The sequence below is a fragment of the Pipra filicauda genome, unplaced genomic scaffold (genome assembly GCF_003945595.2).
Source record: "Pipra filicauda isolate LSUMZ 115617 unplaced genomic scaffold, ASM394559v2 scaffold458_size729537_pilon, whole genome shotgun sequence".
NCBI lineage: Eukaryota > Metazoa > Chordata > Aves > Passeriformes > Pipridae > Pipra > Pipra filicauda.
The window spans coordinates 310,632-330,602 of NW_024104596.1; the positions used below are offsets into that span (position 1 = coordinate 310,632).

The 19,971-nt window shown below is 41.0% G+C and overlaps 1 protein-coding gene across 2 annotated transcripts in view; it reads left to right on the forward strand.

The window, feature by feature from the left end:
* The window catches only part of ZNF462 (zinc finger protein 462), a 91,236-nt gene extending 73,141 nt beyond the window's left edge, over window positions 1-18,095 (forward strand). For both annotated transcript variants that reach the window (XM_039385973.1, XM_039385972.1), the window contains 5 exons: window positions 2,636-2,772; window positions 7,453-7,676; window positions 10,005-10,137; window positions 15,147-15,261; window positions 16,245-18,095. In XM_039385973.1, coding sequence (XP_039241907.1) covers window positions 2,636-2,772; window positions 7,453-7,676; window positions 10,005-10,137; window positions 15,147-15,261; window positions 16,245-16,446 — 811 coding nt within the window. In that variant the 3' untranslated portion in view covers window positions 16,447-18,095. The remainder of the gene's footprint in view (window positions 1-2,635; window positions 2,773-7,452; window positions 7,677-10,004; window positions 10,138-15,146; window positions 15,262-16,244) is intronic.
* The last annotated feature ends 1,876 nt before the right edge of the window (window positions 18,096-19,971 follow it).

The window sequence follows — 19,971 nt, forward strand, 5'->3', positions numbered from 1 at the left end:
CCAGGACTGCTGGTCAGTGACAGAAAGTGGCTCAGGAAGCTCTTCCACCCACTCCTTCAGTGCCCTTGGATGGATCCCATCCAGCCCCACACACACATAGACCTGTGTGTCTCTTAAGTGGCGTAGCAGCTCACTGACCATTCCTTCAGGGATTATGGGTCATCATTCTGTTCCCATCCCTGTCTTCCAGCTCAGGTGGTGGGGTACCCTGAGAGCAGCTGGTTTTACTTTAAAAGACTGATGCAAAGAAGGCATTAAGTCCCTCAGTCTTCCCCCTGTCATTTGCCATTGTTTCCTGCTGCATTTAGTAAAGGATGGAGATTCTCCTTGGCCCTCCTTTTGTTGCTTATGTATTTAAAAAAACATTTTTACTCTTTTAAACCAGTAGCCAGATTAAGTTCTAGTTGGGCTTTGGCCCTTATACTTTTCTCCCTGTATAACCTCACAACATCCCTGTTGTGTTCCTGAGTGGCCTGACCCTTCCTCCAAAAGTCTCAAACTCCTTTTTTGCTGCAAGTTCCATTCACAACTCTCTGTTCAGCCAGGCCTGTCTTCCCCACTGGCTGATCTTTAAGCATATGGGGACAGCCTGCTCTTGAGCCTTTGGAATTTCCTTTTTGAACAAGTCCGATGTTTCTGGACTCATTTGCCCTTCAGGATGGCCTCCCAAGGGATTTTCTCGATCAGTCTCTTAAGCAGGTCATACTCTGCCCTCTGGAAGTCCAAGGTGACAGTTTTGCTGAACCCCCTCCTTACTTCTCTAAGAATTGAAAACTATCATTTCGCGATTCCTTTATCCTTAAGTGTGAAAATTTTCTCTGCAGAAATAAGGTCATTTCCTGCATGAAACGTATAGCAAACTTGTGTCCTAAGGAGACAGGGGAATTTATATCACCTTTCTGAAGAAACCTTTTTAATGTAATTTCATTTTTCCCACAATCTTTCTAGCTTAAATGCTAGAAAGGTGCTATCCCCTCGCATATCTGATAGCATATAGAGACATTTCAGAAAATCCAGTTATTTAAATTTAAGGACTCGGTGCCTTGTGTGTTGGTTTGTGTGTGTGTTTTCAGCTGTTCTTTAATGGAAAAAAAAAAGCTTGTGCACCCGTGTGGTTCATTGTTTTCCCGTGATGTACTGGACTCTCGAGTATAACACCCTGAGATGACAATTAAGGCCTCAAAGTTGTTTTTAGGAGACCAGTGATAGTAGGACTAGATAAAGGGAAGGAATTCTGTTGAAGAAAATGTTGAGCACAAACCTGAGAGAATCCGCATAAGAGCAACCTCTAGTTACATGTCTCTGGCCTCTGTTGCTTCAGCCCCTTGCTGCCTCTGTGTTTTAAAATTTATTGCTTGTGCTTTGTTTCCTGATTGTTCTCTGTCTTAAATATTACCAGAAATTTCCAGGTCCAATCTGTTTGTGTCTTGTGAGTGGCATTTTCTTTTACCTCAATGTTATGAAATAATCTTAAATCAAGTAGGATTTGAACATGTTTTTAGTAAGGGAGTAATGTTCTTCCATGTGGTGTCTCAAACATTCAGGAATTAAGTTGTGCTTCTGTTAGAAACACAGCATATCTTCTGTCTTCAAAAAAGGGGGGGGGAGGCAAAAAACCCACCCCATACCAGTCCCCTTTTAAAGCCACCATAGAAACTTAAATGCATAAAAGCACTCACTGAAGATTATAGAAATATACCTGTAGAATTCAGGGATTGCTGGATTGGGTCCAAAGCCACTTATAAGTTGCTTCATGTTCAAGCTAACAGTCTTGAAGAAAATCTAAGAGACTTTTTAACTCTAGTTCAATGTGTCAAGCCCTTTAGCTTTTGCAAGCTTTGGGAAAAAAATACCAGTGCTCTAGGTTTATAGAGACCTCTGACTTCAGTAGTTGAGCTTATGGTTAGATAAATGTACAGTTAATTTCTTCTGTATGCATATCTCTTGCAACTCCTAAGTATGCAGCCAGTGTAATGCCAGCATGATATTTTTTGTTCGGAAGTACTGTGGAGTATTCATACATTCTTCCACACTAATAAATACAGTATTCTTAGTCTTGGGTTTTCAGATCATTATGGCTGATGCTTTAGAAGTTAACCACTCAGTGCCAAACTCACTGTGAACACAAATCACTTTTGTACCCTCAGTCTGAACAGTTTATCTGGTTTGGGGCTTGTCCTGCAAAGACAGAGATGGTTAAGAGTGTTATCTGCCTGCAGAAATAAGTTTGTCCTCACCTTTGCAAGTCCAGAACAGTTGATAGATTTTGTTCAACTTGCTAAAAAATTAACCTTTGCTAGAGAAAGTACACTGAGTATTTCAGCCTGAAGACGAATGATAAGCACGAAGGATGGGAATTCTGTTGCTATCTTAACTATAGCAATGTGACCATAGAGCAAAAGAGTATCTTGTCAGAATGAGTGATTGTCACTTTAGGATGCAGGCCTGCAAATACCTCTGCTCATGTGTTACTCATGTGAGCAGCCTCACTGCAGTGCTACGCAACACCGTGAAGACAGGGCTGAGTGGCATCTGCACCGTTTTACATGACACATCTCTTATAGAGCTTGTGACACTTCATCGTTTCTCTGCACACCTCTCCTGACTGCTTTCATCTCTCCCTCCTGTTCCACAGATCTGCTTTTACTATGCACGTGGAAGCTGGGCATTCGGCAGTCCCCGAGGAAGGACCCAAAGACCTTCGCTGCCCTCTTTGTCTCTATCACACCAAATACAAACGCAACATGATTGACCACATAGTTCTGCACAGAGGTAACAAACATCTGTGTGTGTGTCCGTACCTGACAAGGGGAATGCTGAACAGTGCCTTTGTCATTAAATTTTCCCCTCTCTGTATATGAGGACAAGTATGTTGAATAAGTCATTAGCCCTTGAGTATCTTTTTGTTTCATTTCTAAACCATGCGTCTTATTTATTCCTTGCAAAATTTCAAAGTTTGCCACTGCTGAAACAGGGGAAGATTTGAAATTGTTTTTAAGGTTTTCCTCTAGCGTAGTTGGCAGTCATCAGGCACCTGTTTAGCAAGAGTTGTCCTAATTTACAGCTTTGATCTAGGCCAGAGTTGTTTCCTGCTTATGCCCTTGTTATCATAAAGGCCTTGCTATCCTAAACTCACTGTCAAAGTTTATCACCTAACCAGAGGGGCCCCAAAATATCCCTTGGTTACTTTTTATTTTCTCCTCCTCATTCTTAGGATCAAACCAATTATCTCATTTTTGGTTTTCTTTAAGGCTTCTTTTCTATCTACACCTCTCCTCCTTTTTTATTTATTTATTTTAATTTTTTTAAGCCTGTTAAAAGTGAGATTAGGGATTTTTTATATTTTATTAGCTGTGGGCTTGCTAGCTGAGAATAGACAGCAGTTTGGGCTCTCTAGGCTGGGATTCCTGCCCACAGCTATCACACTTGATGCTTGTAGATGGTCTGTTGGCTGCCGAAAGCCAAACCCATGTGTTGGGATGGCACTCTGCCTGCTTGCAGGTTGGGCAGAGTTTCACAGTAGGGTATTGGTGGTGAGCAAACACAAGTTTTGCATGCCATCTTTTTCCTGGAGGAGATCCTGGCGTGACAAGTGCTATCATAATTCCTTGTAACATACCACTTCTCAGTGTTGGTAGCTTCAAGTCCTTCTTGTACCAATGCAGTGAGCTTGGCAGAACGCATACAAATTTCTCTCTGCTAGCAGAGCTGTTCAGAGGCAACATCTGGGGAAAATGACCTGTCAGTGGTTCAGAAAGCACCTTACAAAGCTACCATGTTTGGTTGTAAGTGTTTGGTAGGTGCTTCAGCTTTTACTTCTCATCTTTGAAGGTGTTGCTGTGTCAGATTTTGCTCATCTTGAGGACATAATCCAGAATTAGTCCACTTTAGAGTAGAAGAGGGTTTAGTTAACCCCTGTGCAAGTGCTGCTGAGATGTGCTCTGTTTTGTGGCTGTGCCAAGGCTCCAGTAGACACTGACAGAACCTTAAAATAGACAACCTGAGGTGGAACTGGATGGGCTTGGGGTATTTTCCCAATACTGGACACTGGGAGTGTCCAGTTGCAGAAGTGGAAGAGCCCTTCGTGAGCTCAGGCACCTGCACTGCCTGTGCAGAGCTGTTTATGACCAGTTGCCAGGAGGTTTTTACCTCCTGTGGTTCTGTTCTTCTGTGGAACTGTTGCTTCAAACCAACCTCAGGAGTTTTTGCTGCTGAAACAAACAAAGGACATAATGGGCTGTGCACTAGAGTATTGGGAGAGGTAAAACAGAGTAAAAGAAGTTTTAATGCAAGTGGGATTATAGCTGACAAAGAGTCTTGGAGGCCACCGAGGGAAAGACAGAGGTTCTCTTTGATATCACGTGTCCAGGTAATAATAAAGGAAGTAAGGTTCTTACTTATTTTTGGTGCATATACCCAGCTAAAAAAGAACTCTTTACCAGTGTTTATTGTGTAGCAGCTGAAGCAGGCAATTTTGACAAGATTTGACATACACTGAAAGAGAGACTGAGGGATAGTGAAGGAAGTCTAAGATACCCTTCCTTTTTTACAGCCATTGCATTGGTAAAGCAAGGGCATAGCCCTGAGCTGTGGTCCAAGAAAATTGGTTTTGAGGTAGATGGAGTGGTGCAGTTTGTAAAATCAAGAGTGTAGGATTTGATCCATTCATAATTAATGTTCCTTTTGTGTAAAAGGCATGTTTACGGATGTATGACTCTTACATTACTTCGAGGTTGCTGCACCCCTAATCCTTGGTGAAATTTCAAATGTACTTGAAATGGAGAATATATTTGCCTCCTAATGAGTGGCTACAGAAGCTGAATTTCACAGGGCTAAAGCAATAGCATCTAGAAGCCTGAATGCCTAGTGAGAAAAAAAAAAACAACAAAACAACACAAAAACACAGGCAAGAAATTTGCTTCCCATTAAGAATTAGAGCTTCCAAGAGCTTCTTTCATGTATCACCTATCCCTCATAAGTGTAAAAGCACTTCACCCCTCCCTTCTGCGGGTGCAGATGGAGCACAGACTCACTACAGGTGTCCTGTCACAGAGGGCTGACCCAGCCGGAGACTGCTGCAGGTTGGTGAAGAGAAGTTTGGCTCTCTAGTTCTCCCTGGCAGGCTTGGGGAGAGGAGAGAGGCACAAGAGGAGACAATGAATTCTTGCTCCATGACCAGCAGAGGTGTTGGCCTTTAATTTATTCTGAACAATACAATTAGTTTTTCAAAGAATTACAGATTCAATTAAGTTGGAAAAGACCTCAGAGGTCCTCAAGTTCAACCTTTGACATCTTCTTGTGAGGTGTCTGCAGTTCTGCAGTAGTGTTTGTTTAAACACTGCTGAACTTTGGAGAAGTCTACACATGGGTAAAGAAACTGCCTCTTCAATTTGTATATGGGGTTTTATGGTTTGCTATAATCCTGTCAGTTGCCCAGATATGAAAAGTGCGTTCTAAATGAGTAAATAAATAAACAGAGCTTTTTAGAGGCAAGGTGGAGATGAGAACATCACCTTACAAAATGTAAGATTCCAGATCCAAGCAAACCCTGCAAGTTCCAAAATCATTTCTTGGAGGAAGTTCACTGGCATGAATACATCATGTGAAAGTTTTAAATCATTCACTGAAAGTGAAATCCTTCAGGCTAGAGTTGATGTTTATGTATATTTTGCTTTTCTCCTCTTACTGTGCTGCCTTTGATTTGGGGAGTGCACATGTGTGTGTGTGTGTGTGTGTGTGTGTGTGTGTGTGTGTGAGATTGTGAGATAATGGGCTTTGCTACTGTACGTTAGGGAATGCTGCATTATTCCAGACTGGTAGATACAAAGTTTTATACCATCCCATGTTTTAGCTTTTTTTATCTGTGCCAGGTGCTAGAGGAAAAGTGATTTTAAAAATATTTTAATTAGTATTTCCCTTTTTGAAAACTTCACTTGACCTTTTCACTTTTGAAACCATGTCATTTATTTCTGTGAGTCAAAAGCATACAGCTGCAGTAACCTTGTAAAAAAAAATTTTAATTATCTCAGCACCACAACTTTAAATTCTGCTGTCTGTTAGATAGACCCTGTTCTTCCGTCCTCTGTTTCCACCCTGAATGGCCACAACTTGGTTTCTTTATAGCTAAAAAAGCTATTGTTGGTGTAGGAAAAAAATCACAAGTCTACAGGTAGGGGTTTTGTTTTTTTTTTGTTGTTGCTAAGGCATACTTTTCTATAAAACTTTTTTGTAGTGGCCAGAGAGGAAATTATGAGATGGGACAAGTTCTTTGTTTAGGAAGAAGCTGAGCATGACAGAATATTTTGTTGAGCTGTAGGAAAAGTCTTATTGTGAGGGAGAGGAGTGTGTGTTTCTGTAGTTGTCTTTAGGTGTAATATTACCCTCCTCACTAAAGAAAAGGGCCCATTGGCTCAGATCCATGTGTGCGTTGCTACATCTCACATTCGTATCTACCATGAGAGATTCAGGCCTCTTTTTTTTTCATCTATCATGAAGGATGAACATGGATGGGAAGGATCAAACCCCTCCTTTAACCTGCACTCCATAAGGATCAATAGTACTAAATTTCACTGTTCTAGTTCAAAATGCCAGTTGAGTATCAAAAGCCCGTAATGAAGATCTGGTGACTCTGCTGAACAGTCACATTCTGAGTTTCTCTTGTGCACACATCTTGGAGAGCACCACAGTGGAGGAATGTTAAGGCACATCGAATTCTGGTGTGTCAAATGACATGAAATTAATTGCAACTCTGTTAAACATCAGTGCTTTGAGAAGTGCAGAGTTTAGAAACTCAGCAAGAGCATTTGCAGTAAGTACATCATGCCTGCAGATTTTGAGCCTGAGCCTTCTGAAAGCTCTGGGTGTGTTGGGAAGTTTCTGCCCCTGGGTTAACTGCCCAGCCCTTTCCAGGAAAAGGTGCTACCTTGCTTGCACTCTCAATCCCCAGAGAGCAGTTTAGATGTGATTGCAAGGACACTGGTTCTGATTTATATAGAGCCAGCAGTGGGCTGGCTCTAAAAAGATGCGTTGGGAAGCACCCTGCAGCTTCCCTCTTTATTAAATTTCTAGAAGCTGTTCCTGGCTGCTGTTGAGTGCTGAACCAAAATGGACTTTTGGTCTGGCTTGATTTATGGCTGGTTTTGTATTCCTTGGCTCTGCTGCTCTGACTCGCAGATGCAGTCTCATTTGCCCCAAAACTTCCATTCCTAGCCTCACCACCCAACAACCAATTAGGTCTGTGAGGACACCTGCATTTGTAGCTTTTAAAGATTAACCCTGTGATTGCAGGGTTGTTTTCTTGTGTTATTTTAATAGGTCCCATTCTGTCATAGACAGACTGCCTTCCCATACAGCATATCCCATTCTTTGTGCCAGTGGCAGCACCCAAACTGTTGACGTGTTGGCCTGGTATTTCATAAAATTTGTTAAGTGAATGTTGTCCTGTCCCTACAGAAGAGCGGGTCGTTCCCATTGAAGTCTGCCGTTCCAAACTGTCCAAGTACTTGCAGGGAGTTGTTTTCCGCTGTGATAAGTGTACCTTTACTTGCTCCAGTGATGAGAGCTTGCAGCAGCACATAGAGAAGCACAATGAACTGAAACCTTACAAATGCCAACTCTGCTACTATGAGACCAAACACACAGAGGAGCTGGATGCTCACCTTCGAGATGAGCACAAGGTAACATCCAAATAGTTTTAATTTGTGGCAATCTACCCCTTTGCAAATGCTGTATTAGTTTAGTTGCATGTCTGACTAGCCAACTTGACACTGTTTGGGGTTTTTTTTGTCTCCCTCCCTAAATTTGGAAACTAATCCCATGTTGCACTTGCCTGCCTCATTTTTCTCATTATTTCTTTTTTTTCTTCAGAAACTGAAAAATAAGCGTTCCTAAAGCTGTTCAGATTGATCAGAATTGGCAGACTGTTGCATGCAGAGTATGATTATCTGGAAAAGGCTCCTGTGTATGCTAGGTTTATTTAAAGGAGTGGGGTGGTGGGAAGGGTTGTGAAAAAAATACTAAGGCAGTGTGATTCAGCCCCTGTAAAAGGCAGGATATTCCAAACATAAGATTGCTCTGGTAACTTCAGCAGCGTGGCATGTCATGCATATTTTAATAACAAAGAGGGCTGTACATCCCCATTTACATTTAACAAGGGAAAGATAGACAGCAAGTCTAACTAGGTCCTAAGTTAAGACTGCTTTGGAGTTTTTGTGGATTACCTGAGTGCATACCAGGCCCAGTCTTTGAGAAGCCATTAAAGGCTTTCCACAGACTGTTGGCTTTGAATTTCTGTAACTGCTAGCTGTGTAGCTGAGAAACATTTATGTTTTAGAACTGAGATATGTTTTGGAGTATTTCTTGGAGTGCTTCCTTGTCAGATTTCCAGGGAAGGCAGCTATATGCCCCCACCTGTTGGAACTGAGCTGCCCAGGTCCTCAACTAAAAACTTCATTGACTGAATGACTTTTCCTTACATCCAAATATATTTATATGGAAGGTATTGGTAGCAGAAGTCCCAGAAAAAAAACTTTTCATGCTTAAAAAGTATTTGGCTGTCCTATAAAACCAAACTTTAACTCATGTTGGCCTGCTGTACTTGTCTGCCCCCTTTATTACTTCTGGAGAGTCTTCTGCACTTCAAACAGTACCTGAGATGTTGCATACCTCCTAGGCATCACAGCAAGGTACCTGGTGTATCCAGGAGGAACTATTATTTCCATACTTAGCTCTCCTTTCCAATCGGGACCTGCAGTGATGGTGCTGGTAGTTTAGGGTATCATTTCCCCTTTTTTCTTTGTTAACTTTTACCTCTCTAATTTGTGTCCATGTTCTGGGCTCAGATACCCAAGTTATATATTGCACCTTAAAGAGTTCCTTTATATGAACTAAGTGCCTTGAGTGTGGTCCTGTTTGTTTAAATCTCAGTGTGGGTAATGTGTTAAGTTAGAGAACCTGATCACAACTGTCTGAAGAGTAGTGCTAGAAATCTTCCCATCACTGCATTTAGGATGCTTTACTATTTGGATATATACTGCAGTCTAATTCACATCCTGCTTGGGATCATTGACATTTCCTTTCCTACAGAGGGATAAAGAATAGTCAGTGGTGTTGATATTTTCATTCAGTATCTTGCAGGAGGTGTTGTAGTGCGCTCATTCCTCCGTCTCTGTCCTTCCTGCCTTTGTGGCTCAGTGCTTGTGCTGATAGAGGGCTGTCTCTCTGCATGAAAGATGAATCCAAAACCCTTCCTAGCAGTGATCAATGAGCTCAGAGGGCACTTGTCATCCAGCAAGTATTAGCCTCAGTGTCCTGGTCATGCTCCATGCTCTCCGCCTCCACTGTAAATCTGGACTGCTGCTCTGTTGTTTCTGTTGGATGTGGTGGATCCTATGCCCTGAGCTGCTCCTTTCATACTGCTGCTGTGAGCTGTTAAGTAGCTGGTGCATTTCACCCCAGGGTTAGCTGAATTTGACTGCTGGGTGAATTGTTCCCATTATAGTCTGTGCATCAGTTTTCAGAGCACTTTGCAGCCCTTCGTAATGAAAATTAATCCATTGTTAATGAGTGAAAGTGTATGTGGCACACAGCAGCCATGTGCTCAGTACAAAAAGATCCATCCTTTCATGAGTAAAGCTGAATGAACCAGTCACAAAGAGTTTTCCTTCACCGTGGATATGCAGTGACAGCATTTGATCACAGTGGTTGAGTAATGCCATAAAAAGAGGATGCTACTTAGTGTTTTTATGTTTCTTGGATGAAGAAATGAGGGGGGTTGCTGAATCTCATTTGTTTTTGAAAAGCAAAAATGAGAAATACAGAACAAACAGCAATAGGATTATTGCTGTTGATGAAAAGAAACGAGTGTTAATTTGATTGGGGGGGACTGCATGCTACCTCTAGCTCAACAGGCTTTGGGGTGTACTTGATTTTGCTTTGCATATGTGATGATTTTTCAGATTAGTTGGTGATTGTGCTGACTGCTAACAAAAGTGTTTCTTTCAAAGGTGAGTCGTAATTTTGAGCTGGTTGGACGGGTTAACTTGGACCAGTTGGAACAAATGAAAGGAAAAACAGAGAGCTGTAGCAGTGATGAAGAAGAAAAAGATGAAGAGTTAAGCCCCAAAACTGAAGAGAGAGGTCAGTGCAGCTTTTTGATATGTTGGGTTTATTTTATTGGGGATTTTTTGGCACTACAACATACCTCACCAGTCCAACCATATGAGGTCAGCTGTTGATTCTACAGCACATTGTCTGCAGCAGGCCTGGCAGTAGAAGCAGAATGTGGCTTTTATCACAGGCACTGCTGCTATGGGAATCTCATGTTTCTAATCCTCATGGCAAGTTTTCTGTCTGTTAAGAGAATACATACCATGGAAAAGCACAGATAGCATCTGTGACTTACCTGCCCATGCAGAGGACATCTGTAAGGGCTTGGAAAACTATGTAAGTGGAGTATTTTAGTGACCTGTCAGATTTTCTGTTTTGGTAAGCATTTTTCATTCAAGTGAAGGATGAAGGCTGGTTTATGGGCTGTTATTTACTCTGTGCCTAGCATTTTTTGTCAGTCAGCCTTGTTGCAGTTCTGCAGTGGGCAGCTCTTGAGCCAGGGTGGGTCCGTGCTCCACCTGTCTGTACTGTTGCATATTTAAACATGTGCCTAAGTTTGTGTCTAAGAATAATCCCACTGACTTCAACAAGGCTGGGCCACGTGCTTACTAATGCTTTTGGTTTGGTTGAAGTTAGATCAGCAGGCAAAAAGTAAGGTTCTCTGTAAATTAAACAAAGGGTTTCTTGCCCTTCCTTTTCAACTTCTCCCATGAAAATGAGGTTATTGCAATATCTGATGTGAACTGTGTGTCTTCTAGTTCTGGTGCACAATTGATCATTCAAATGCGGTATGTTCACAACTCTAGCCCACTTATGATTTGAATTCTGGGTCACCCATTTTCTTGATGCTGACAGCTGCAGTTAGCAAAGTTCTGTGTGCCTCAGCTGAAGGTACACCACCATGTTTAACTTTTTCCTCCTCAATTTTTAGCTTTCAAAGCTCAGTCAGGAATTTTTCAGAAAGGAAAATGTGTCTAGCTACATATTTTCAGATGTTGAAAAATTCCCATTTCTGGATTCAGAGTTAGTTTACAGAACTAAAATGATTCAGATCATGTTTCTGACCTTTTAATATCGAAACCCCTTAGCATCTTGACTTTTTTTGGTGTCCATGCACCATAGATTCAGTCTGCACTTAGCAGAGGAGCTTCAAGTGTGGTTAGTGATAGCTTTTATTTAAATGAGAAAGGAAGCCAATTGGATAGGAAACCACTTGTGCTTTAATGAAAAATATCCTGCATGAGATCTCGGGTAGAGTGGTAGAGAAATCAAGAGGAGGACCTAAAGAATGTTAGTTCTATATGCATTTCAAAGTTCAACATTAGGAGTCATGTAAATATGCTTGGGTGTCTGTTCAGGGACAGCTTCGACCCTCAGATCCTCATGACTGGAACAGGAATTGTGCACTGGTTTGACTAAAGCAGCAGTTCACCTTAGTTGGAGATGTAGGAGGCTGATTAATGCTCTGTGTAGACCCACAGCTAGCAGGGGATGAAGAGTCATGCTGTCCTTGTGAGGATTACTTTAGCGTTACATACAAGCACAGGTGCTGGAGTGACCTTGGAAGCCATGATATCCAGATCAAGGAGAAGAAAGTGCTGTCTGCCAGGCCTGACAAATCCCTGTAAATGCACCATGGGGGGGGGGGGGGGGGACAGCCCAAGGTGAAGTTCATTGTTTAAATTTGCTTTAGGTTACACTGTGAAAGTATAAAAAATATCATCTTCTGTGCTGGAGTTTTAAATTTGCAGGGATAGTAGATGTTTTATGGCCATGTTTCTAGTGATCAATACTTCAGCAATGGGTGGGTAATGTCTTAATGGTTTGCAGCAATTCTCTCCTGGTTGGTCTGTAGGCCCACTGTTTCACCACTGTTATTTTTCACTCCTCTTTAATCTGTTACCATTTGTAATATATTATACAAAAATAGGTAGAAAATGCAGAAAACAGTTATGCCTACTACAGCAAAGTTATCTGGAAAAAATTCAGTTTTATTGATTATTTTTCAAGACAAGTCGTGTGAATTGCCACTATAAGGTGCAAAGATGCAAGGAACACTTTTGAAAAATGTCCCAGCGAGACAGGAACTGAAGACATGGTTGGATGCTAAGTTACCTGCTGGCATATCCCTATGGATTTTCAGAAGATATTTCTAACACAGGAGTGGTTTGCCCTGTTAGCAGAGGACCAGACCTGTGGTTTTAGAGTCTGTCAAGGTGGCTAATGCTGTTACAGCTTTCAGATCAGATTAAACTCTGCAATTCTGTGTGCTACTGGGGTGCATTTGACAATTCTAGCCCTTGTGGTGTTAGCAGAAAGTGGGATTTGCTAGGAGTGCCTCCGTGTGCTCCAGGTATCTGGAAGCAAGTGCTGTCTGAACCCTCTGAGGTCTGTGACTTAGGGAGAACCAGAATTTCTTCCTGTGAGTCAAACAGCTGCCCAGATTCACCACTTTGACTTTGTGCTGCTCTGTGCAGTGCAAATCTGAAGGTGCAAATAAGAGTGTATGGCTTTTCCTAATGAGCTGTTGGATAGTGGACCAAAGAAGGGCTCTTGCCCACGTGAACAGGCAGAGCTGAGCAGCAGAGCTCAGCAGAGCTGAACTGAAATCTTGAATGGGAAAGGAAGAGAGTAATTTGCTTCTGTTAAAGGATATAGTATAAAAGGAGATGAGGGAGGAAAAAGAAGGTGTCTGGCAATGCAAAGAACATCTCTCCCTGGTGGGAACTGTGTCTATGAGAGACTGACTGTCTTTACTGATCTTTGTGTATTGGTCTTAGCAGAAGTTGGAATTGAGAGGCGTTTTTCCATAGTAGACAGAAACAAATATTAAGCCATTAGAGAGTGTCCAAAGGAGGGCAGCAAAGATGGATGATACTCTGGGGCACATGATGTGATTCTTGAGGATGGTCCTTTGGAGGGCCAGGAGTTGGACTCGATGATCCTTGTAGGTCCCTTCCATCTCAGCATCTTCTGTGATTTTGTGAAATGTCCACGAGTGCTTGTGTGTGTGATGAGATGAAGCAAAAACACAGGTCAGGTGTGTGTGCAGTCTGTTACTTCTCCTCTCCAGGCCCCAAAGAAGAGCAGCTTCTGATATTCTGCCAGGGAAGCAGCCCAAATTCACATCCTTAGAAGCAAAACTTATTGGGAAGTAAGATGAACAAGGTAGTGTTGTCTGAAAAGGTGTTGTTTTTACTAGAGTAACACTCGCTAATCTTAATGAGAGTTACAAGTATAAATCTTGGACCGGGTTGGGTTGGAAGGGCCCTTTAAAGATCGTACAGTCCAACACCCCTGCCATGGGCAGGGACACTTTCCACTCAACCAGGTTGCTTCAAGCCCCTATTCAACCTGGCCTTGAACATTTCTAGTGTTGGAGCAGCCACAGGTTCTCTGGACAACCTGTGCCAGGACCTTACCACCTTCATCTTAAAAACTTTCTTCCTTATGTCCAATCTAACGCTACTTTCTTTCAGTTTTAAACCCTTGCCCTACAGGTTTGAATCTACAGGCCCTAGTAAAAGCAGTCTCTCCGTCTTACAATCCCCCTTTTAGAACTGGAAGGCCACAACAAGGTCTTGCTGGAGTTTTCTCTCTTGCAGTCTGCACAGCTCCTTCTCCTCCCTTTTTTAGGCAAAACAATCTCTCTGTTTAATACCTCCTCTCTGCAGAGGTCCAGAATAAAGATTCTATTGTGTACTACACGATAGATATATTCTTATGCAGAACAGCAGCAGCTTTTGCCTCTAAAACTATTACCCTCCATAAATATTTTTCCCTGCATCATGTCTAGTCTGTGTGTTGCAATGTGTTTATAAATTTGTACCTTGCATAAGGCATTAAAATCCAGATACAAACTGAGCTAATGGCATTTACTTACATTCTGGTACTCCTCATGACACAGCAGCTTTATGATATTTAACCACATAATAAATCACTACCAATAAGGAATACGAAGTGGATTTTTTTTCTTCCAGGGTGAAGAGGCAAAAAAACATGTCAAGAACCATTTCATATAAACTTATGTCAAGGCTAACTACTGAGACGTGTCACAAAAATGCATATACAGGGCTTACATGTGGATAATAGGCAATGTGTGAGCAATTTTGAGTTCAGACTGATCTTGAACAGAGTAAATATGAGAGTGAAGAAATCAAGTGAGCAAAGATCAGAACCAATATGAAGCAAAATCCCTTTCATTTTATTATGTAGTTTGGGAGAAGTCAGAAAGACATTCTGTTGATTTCTTGCTTAAAATAATCCCTGCTAAGGAATTAATGCTCTGAGCAGATGGTGCTGTCTCATTTCCAGCAAAAGAATCAAGTGAGATAGTTCATGCAATTATTTTTAATGGCTTGTGTGGCGATCTTCTTAATTTGTGAGGAAATGTTTCATCTTCTGTGAGAGCGGGCTGCGTTCACATGGAATTGGCTTTCAGGAATGCCGCTCCCTGAACTGCCATTGACTTCACTCATATTGCTGGGTGCTTGACACTTCTGCAAATGCGGCCCCAAGCACTTTGTATAAAAGATTAGGATGTGATGAAACACCTATGCAGTTAAGATGCGGGACTTAATCCATTATACTTCCCTTGTGAAAGGATGTCAATATATTATGAGGGTCACATGTTAAATACACCAAGTCTGTGTTTCCTAAAATTTGTGCTACCAATTCAAAAATTATAGATGGACTCGAGTGGATTTTTTGATTTTGCTTTCAAGCCATGTCAGTCCTAAACTTCCCAGTTTTGGTTTGGAATTAAAATTTCACAGTCTCTTCACTTGCTGAAACACAGGAACAGGGAGTAGTAACTCCTTACCCTGATTTGCAGAGATAGTCTAGGATTTGGGATGGGATTTGTCACCTGTAGTGTTACTTTGCTTTGCGGGAGTTACATTTTCACAAGCAGTTTTTGACAGGAATGTCCTTTTGGTCCTCCAGGATGAGAATGTGCAGCAGAAGGGATCAGAGTAGGATCACAATGATCCCTTCTTGCTCTGGCACTTCTGAGTTCATGGGCTGCTGTCTTTTTCCAGATCCCATGATGTATCCTGACAGCAGTGCTCCAGAGAAACGCTTCCCGTGTGAGTTCTGCGGCCGATCTTTTACAGAAGGCTCTGAGTGGGAACGACATGTGCTCAGACATGGCATGTAAGTTGGTTTGCATTCCTTTGCCAAACAGCCAAAGGAAGGATTAGATCTCTGTATCACCCCTTTCCTCCCCTCCCAAAAAGCCCTGTGATGACAGCAAACACGGTTCTATGAAGAACAAGTCTATCACAGGTGTGGATACAGTCATCAGATGTCTCTGCATAGGAAGTTCTCATTCATCCTTTTTAACTCTGCAGCCCAGGGCAGCTGTAAGACTGTGGGGTTTAACTATGATTCCAAAACTTAAGATTGTCCTTGGGTCAATACCACTTGGCCAGGATTAACTTCATCTGAGTGTATTGTTGATTTTTTTTTTTAAATGTTTGCCTTTCTGTGACAGTTTGCCCACTGTGGGATGATAGCATCACAGATAAGACAGGCATCTCTGGAACAATCTTTTTCCTTCTTTTGATGGAGATCTCATTGGTAGCGGAGATCTCGTTGGTAGCAGAGATCTCTTTGCTGAGCAGAGTTTCTTCAAAAAGTAGATTTCATTCAAGGTTGCTGACTTGTGGAAAACATTTGAATACAGCATTGTAGGTTAACTGTGATGGGACAATAAATAATGACTTCTCTTACCCATAATGTTGCCTGCCTGAATATGAGTACTTGAAACCTATGAAAAGTTTTATTGGATCATTAACTCTTTCGGAAAAGTACTGTTTTCCTGTGCATTTGTTTGGTGTCTCATAAGTCTTGTTTACCAGGGGACTGGAAAAAGGGGAGTAGACTTTAAATGTCACAATTTGAGTTCTTCCCTCTCACTCATATCTGTCCCAGTGCAGAACAAACAAAGATTTGGGTTCAAAGCCAGAATATTGTGGGTGCCAGTGGTAACTTCATTCCACTTCCTCTTCTTTTGAGCCAGAGGTGGCAGTGGCCTGTCTGCCTTTTTGGAAAGTGATGTGTTTTTCTCCCTCATGTGATTGGCTTTGCTGTGCCCTGTATTGACTGTTTCTGTTCTCTGCTGCTTGGCTTTGCAGGGCGCTGAACGAAAGCAACCACAGGACCGGCGAGGACAACCAGCCAAAGGAGGACATGGAGGAAACAGTAAGCACACTGCCAGAAGAAAAAGAAGACATTGAGACAATGGTGGTGGACTACTCCCACAATGGTGAAACAGCAGTCAGCATGGTAGCTGCTGACAAACCTCTCCAAGACAACTCAGAGGCCAAAAATGAATAAGTGTTTGGTGTCAGTCTAATCGACGTACTTGAACAGAGATGAGCCGGATGGCGTGGGTGGGTGGGGTGGGCAGAAGGAAGAAAAAAAGCTGCTTTTAGGACTGAATGATCTATTTTCAAAGCACTGGTACCTGTGTGAGTGTGTGTATATTAAAGTTATTTAAGTGATGGAATAAGTGGCTCCATTACATCACTGCATCTTTTCTTCTGGATCTGACAGCGGGAAGTTACGTTCATCTTGGACTAATGAAGCAACTCCCCGTGTTTCCTACATTACATGTGCTTTGCAGTGGAGAACTTCGATTGTTTTGAATGGAAGCGTTTGAGCATGGAAGAAGTGGTGGGGGGACAACTTTTCAGCACACAAATTTGTGTGCGTTTTTCTAGTTTTAATACATAATGATTTTCCAGACTGAATGCAACTGCTTTAGAAAAGAAAAAAAAAAGAGAAAAAACAAACAAACAAACAAACAAAAAAAAAAAAAAAAAAAAGAAAACAAAAACAAAACAGAAACTGCTTTGCTTAAAACAGTCACCTGTTTCCTAGTACCTCAGAATTAACCAAGGGAGATCTCTGCATTTGTCAGTACTACCTGTTGTTGTTGTGGTTAAATGTAGAGAGACTGCTGGGCAAGGTGGTGAATGGAGGAAGAAAAAGAAAGTTTTAAAGAAAGGAAAACAAATTGTGCTTAAAATCCCAGTGTGGGTTTTATTTCTTAAAATACTGTGATTTTTTTAATTATTTTAGTAAAAAAAAAAAACAAAAAAAAGAGAGAGATACTTTAATTCCTAGATAACTGTTTGTGAATTGTCATCCTTTATTCCAGGTAAGCTGTTTGTTAGTATTTGGTTATAATTTTAGTATTTGGTAGAATTTCATGTGACTGATTGTGCGGTTTTGTTTGCCACACGTTTATTTTCTATCAGCCTGAGGTGTTACAAATACAGCACAATTGAGTTTTTCATGTAAAATGAGTATTTCTTTTTGAGTGGGGGACAGGGAAAGGAGACTAGATCTTGTGAATAGAATTTTTTTTGTTGTTGCTGTTGTTCTTATTGTTCGTTGTTGTCAATTTTAAACATATGGAGATAACAAAGAAGTTTTAACTTTAAAAAAAAAAACTAAAGAACCAAACTTACAGCACAGCTATGCAGCTCATGGGCCAAACACATGGGTCCTCATAACCATTCTGTTGCTTGTCATATTAACATCGATCAGTCTCACACCAGTAACTTTTCGTTAAGATTGGATGCCTTTTTTTTTTTATTTCGTCTGTGGTGTGCGTGTTTTCTTTTTTGTTTTGGTGTGGTGGGAGGGAGGGGTGTCTGTTAACACATCTTTTTTGCAAGCGGAGGTGAAATAGTTACATATGACATTGAGCCTGGAGAACTACTTTTACTCAATTCAAGATGGAGTTGCTGAGTTTTTCCCCTCCTCCTTAGCTTTTAGCATGAGGGGAGCAGTGTCGAATGAAAATAGGAACCTGCATACCTAAGTGGCTGATCCTGCACTACTTCTTGGGTGGAAAGCCTACCAAACTTAACTGGAGTTTTGCCTGAGCAGCGAATACAGGATCTGGTGCCCATGGGTATGTTCTGATTGTGAACAAAAAAACAAACAAACAAAAAAAAAAAGACAAAAAAACAAAAGCTAAAAAAAAAAAGTTTCTTTCCAAAAAGTAGAAAGTACTTGACTGAAACCTAGTTTTAGAAGTGCATGTGTCTTCGTTTGTTTTTTTTGTTTTTGGGGGGGATCTGTGGGAGGGGGAGGGAGGGGAGAATAGGAAGCTCTCGGGGAAATTTTGTCCTGGATAGCTTCACATAAAAATGATGGCAAAAATGTTGCATTTGTGGAATAAGTGCTACTTGAGAAGCATGGTGTTTTGCTTTTTTGGGGATTCATCAACTGTGTGTTAGGGGGATTCTTTTTGATTTTTTTGTTGGGTTTTTTGTTTTTTTGTTTTTTTTTTTTTAATAGGGAGGGAACATCATAAAAAAAAAACATTGGAGGGACAAGTATAAATACACATTTTGTGTCTGTATTTGTTTTTTAATTGGCCTCATTTCAAATGTATTTAAACAGTTCCATACCTGGATTGGGTGTTTGTAATGGTTACCAAAAAGGAAAAAAAAAAAAAAAAACAATGATTGTGACATGCTTTTATCACTACTTAATTTTTCAAATAACATGTAAATATTGTAATCCATTGGATTTTGTTTTGCTAACCTGTAATAAAAAATATGGGACCATTATCCTTTTAACAAGCTTAGAATGTCATATTTTTTTCATTTTTCTCTTTTCCCAAAAATGTATACCTGATATATTGTGGACACACATTTTAGGTGCATTATTATGATTCTGTTGACTGTAATGACATAGAATTGAAAATAACATTTTTTTCATTGTTTAATTTATACAGAGGACTTTTTCAGAGTTTGACAGAAGGAAATAATAGCAAAATGCTAACCCATTGGCTTCAGCACTCGGTATTTCCTGATTTTAAAATTACTGCTTACTGATGGGGGATAGGAAGGGGATACTGAACTGTTGCACTGACGGGTTTGTTTTTTAAAAAAAAAAAAACAATGAAAATTAATAAAAACTTTTTAAGAGTGCTTCCTTGTCTGTGTGTGGTTTGGTATTGGCCACTCTGATGATAGGTCTGTCCAAGTGACTTGTCTTCAAATGGCAGCTCTCGGAGAGAGCAAAGCTCCCTTTATCCACTCCTGCACCCATTCCTCCCCTGCTTCTCAGAGAATTTTTGATTTATAGGTTATGGGGAGTGAGTTGCCGTGGCTCACACAGGTCTGGGGTCTACAACAACCCCAAAGAATGCCCTGAATATGCACCAGCCCAACATCCATTAGAGGTCAAAGGCATTTTGCCAAGGTCTGCTGGCTCCTCCTGAACCCAAACACGGAAATGAAGGAATTTTGCAGGCTCTTTAGAAAGATCAAAATAGAAGGAGACAGGCTGGTGTTTGCATTACCAACTCAGTAGTGCTTGTGACATTATCTTGGAATCTTTCTTTGCTAAATACAGATTTTAAAATGCATTTTCAGAAGATTTTTTTTTCTGGGTGTGTTTTAATCGCATCCAGTTTTCCAGTTTAAGTGGCTATTTGATTGTACTGGAATTGGATTCCAAAGGAATGTGTATGCTGTGAAATAGCATGAAACCTTTGATCACATGATAGCTTTATATTCTTCTACTTTTCTCCCTGGGAGTCAAACCCCAGAGAAATATAAGATATATTTCTCTTAAAACACTTATTTCATTACCCCGTGCTTATGGAAGAGAGGGAAAAAATGATGCATTTTAGGCTGTTACATACTACTTTTTTTCAGTGATCTCTGGAAGCATTTGTTCAGAAAGGAGACCTACAAATAATTTGCATGTTATGTACGTTCTAGCCCACAGCTAACCTACACTTCCACCAGTTTAAAAAGGGAAGGGTTGCTCAGTGGTGCATCAGTAAAAACAATTATATAACTGATATAATGAAAGGCCTTGGGATGAATTCTA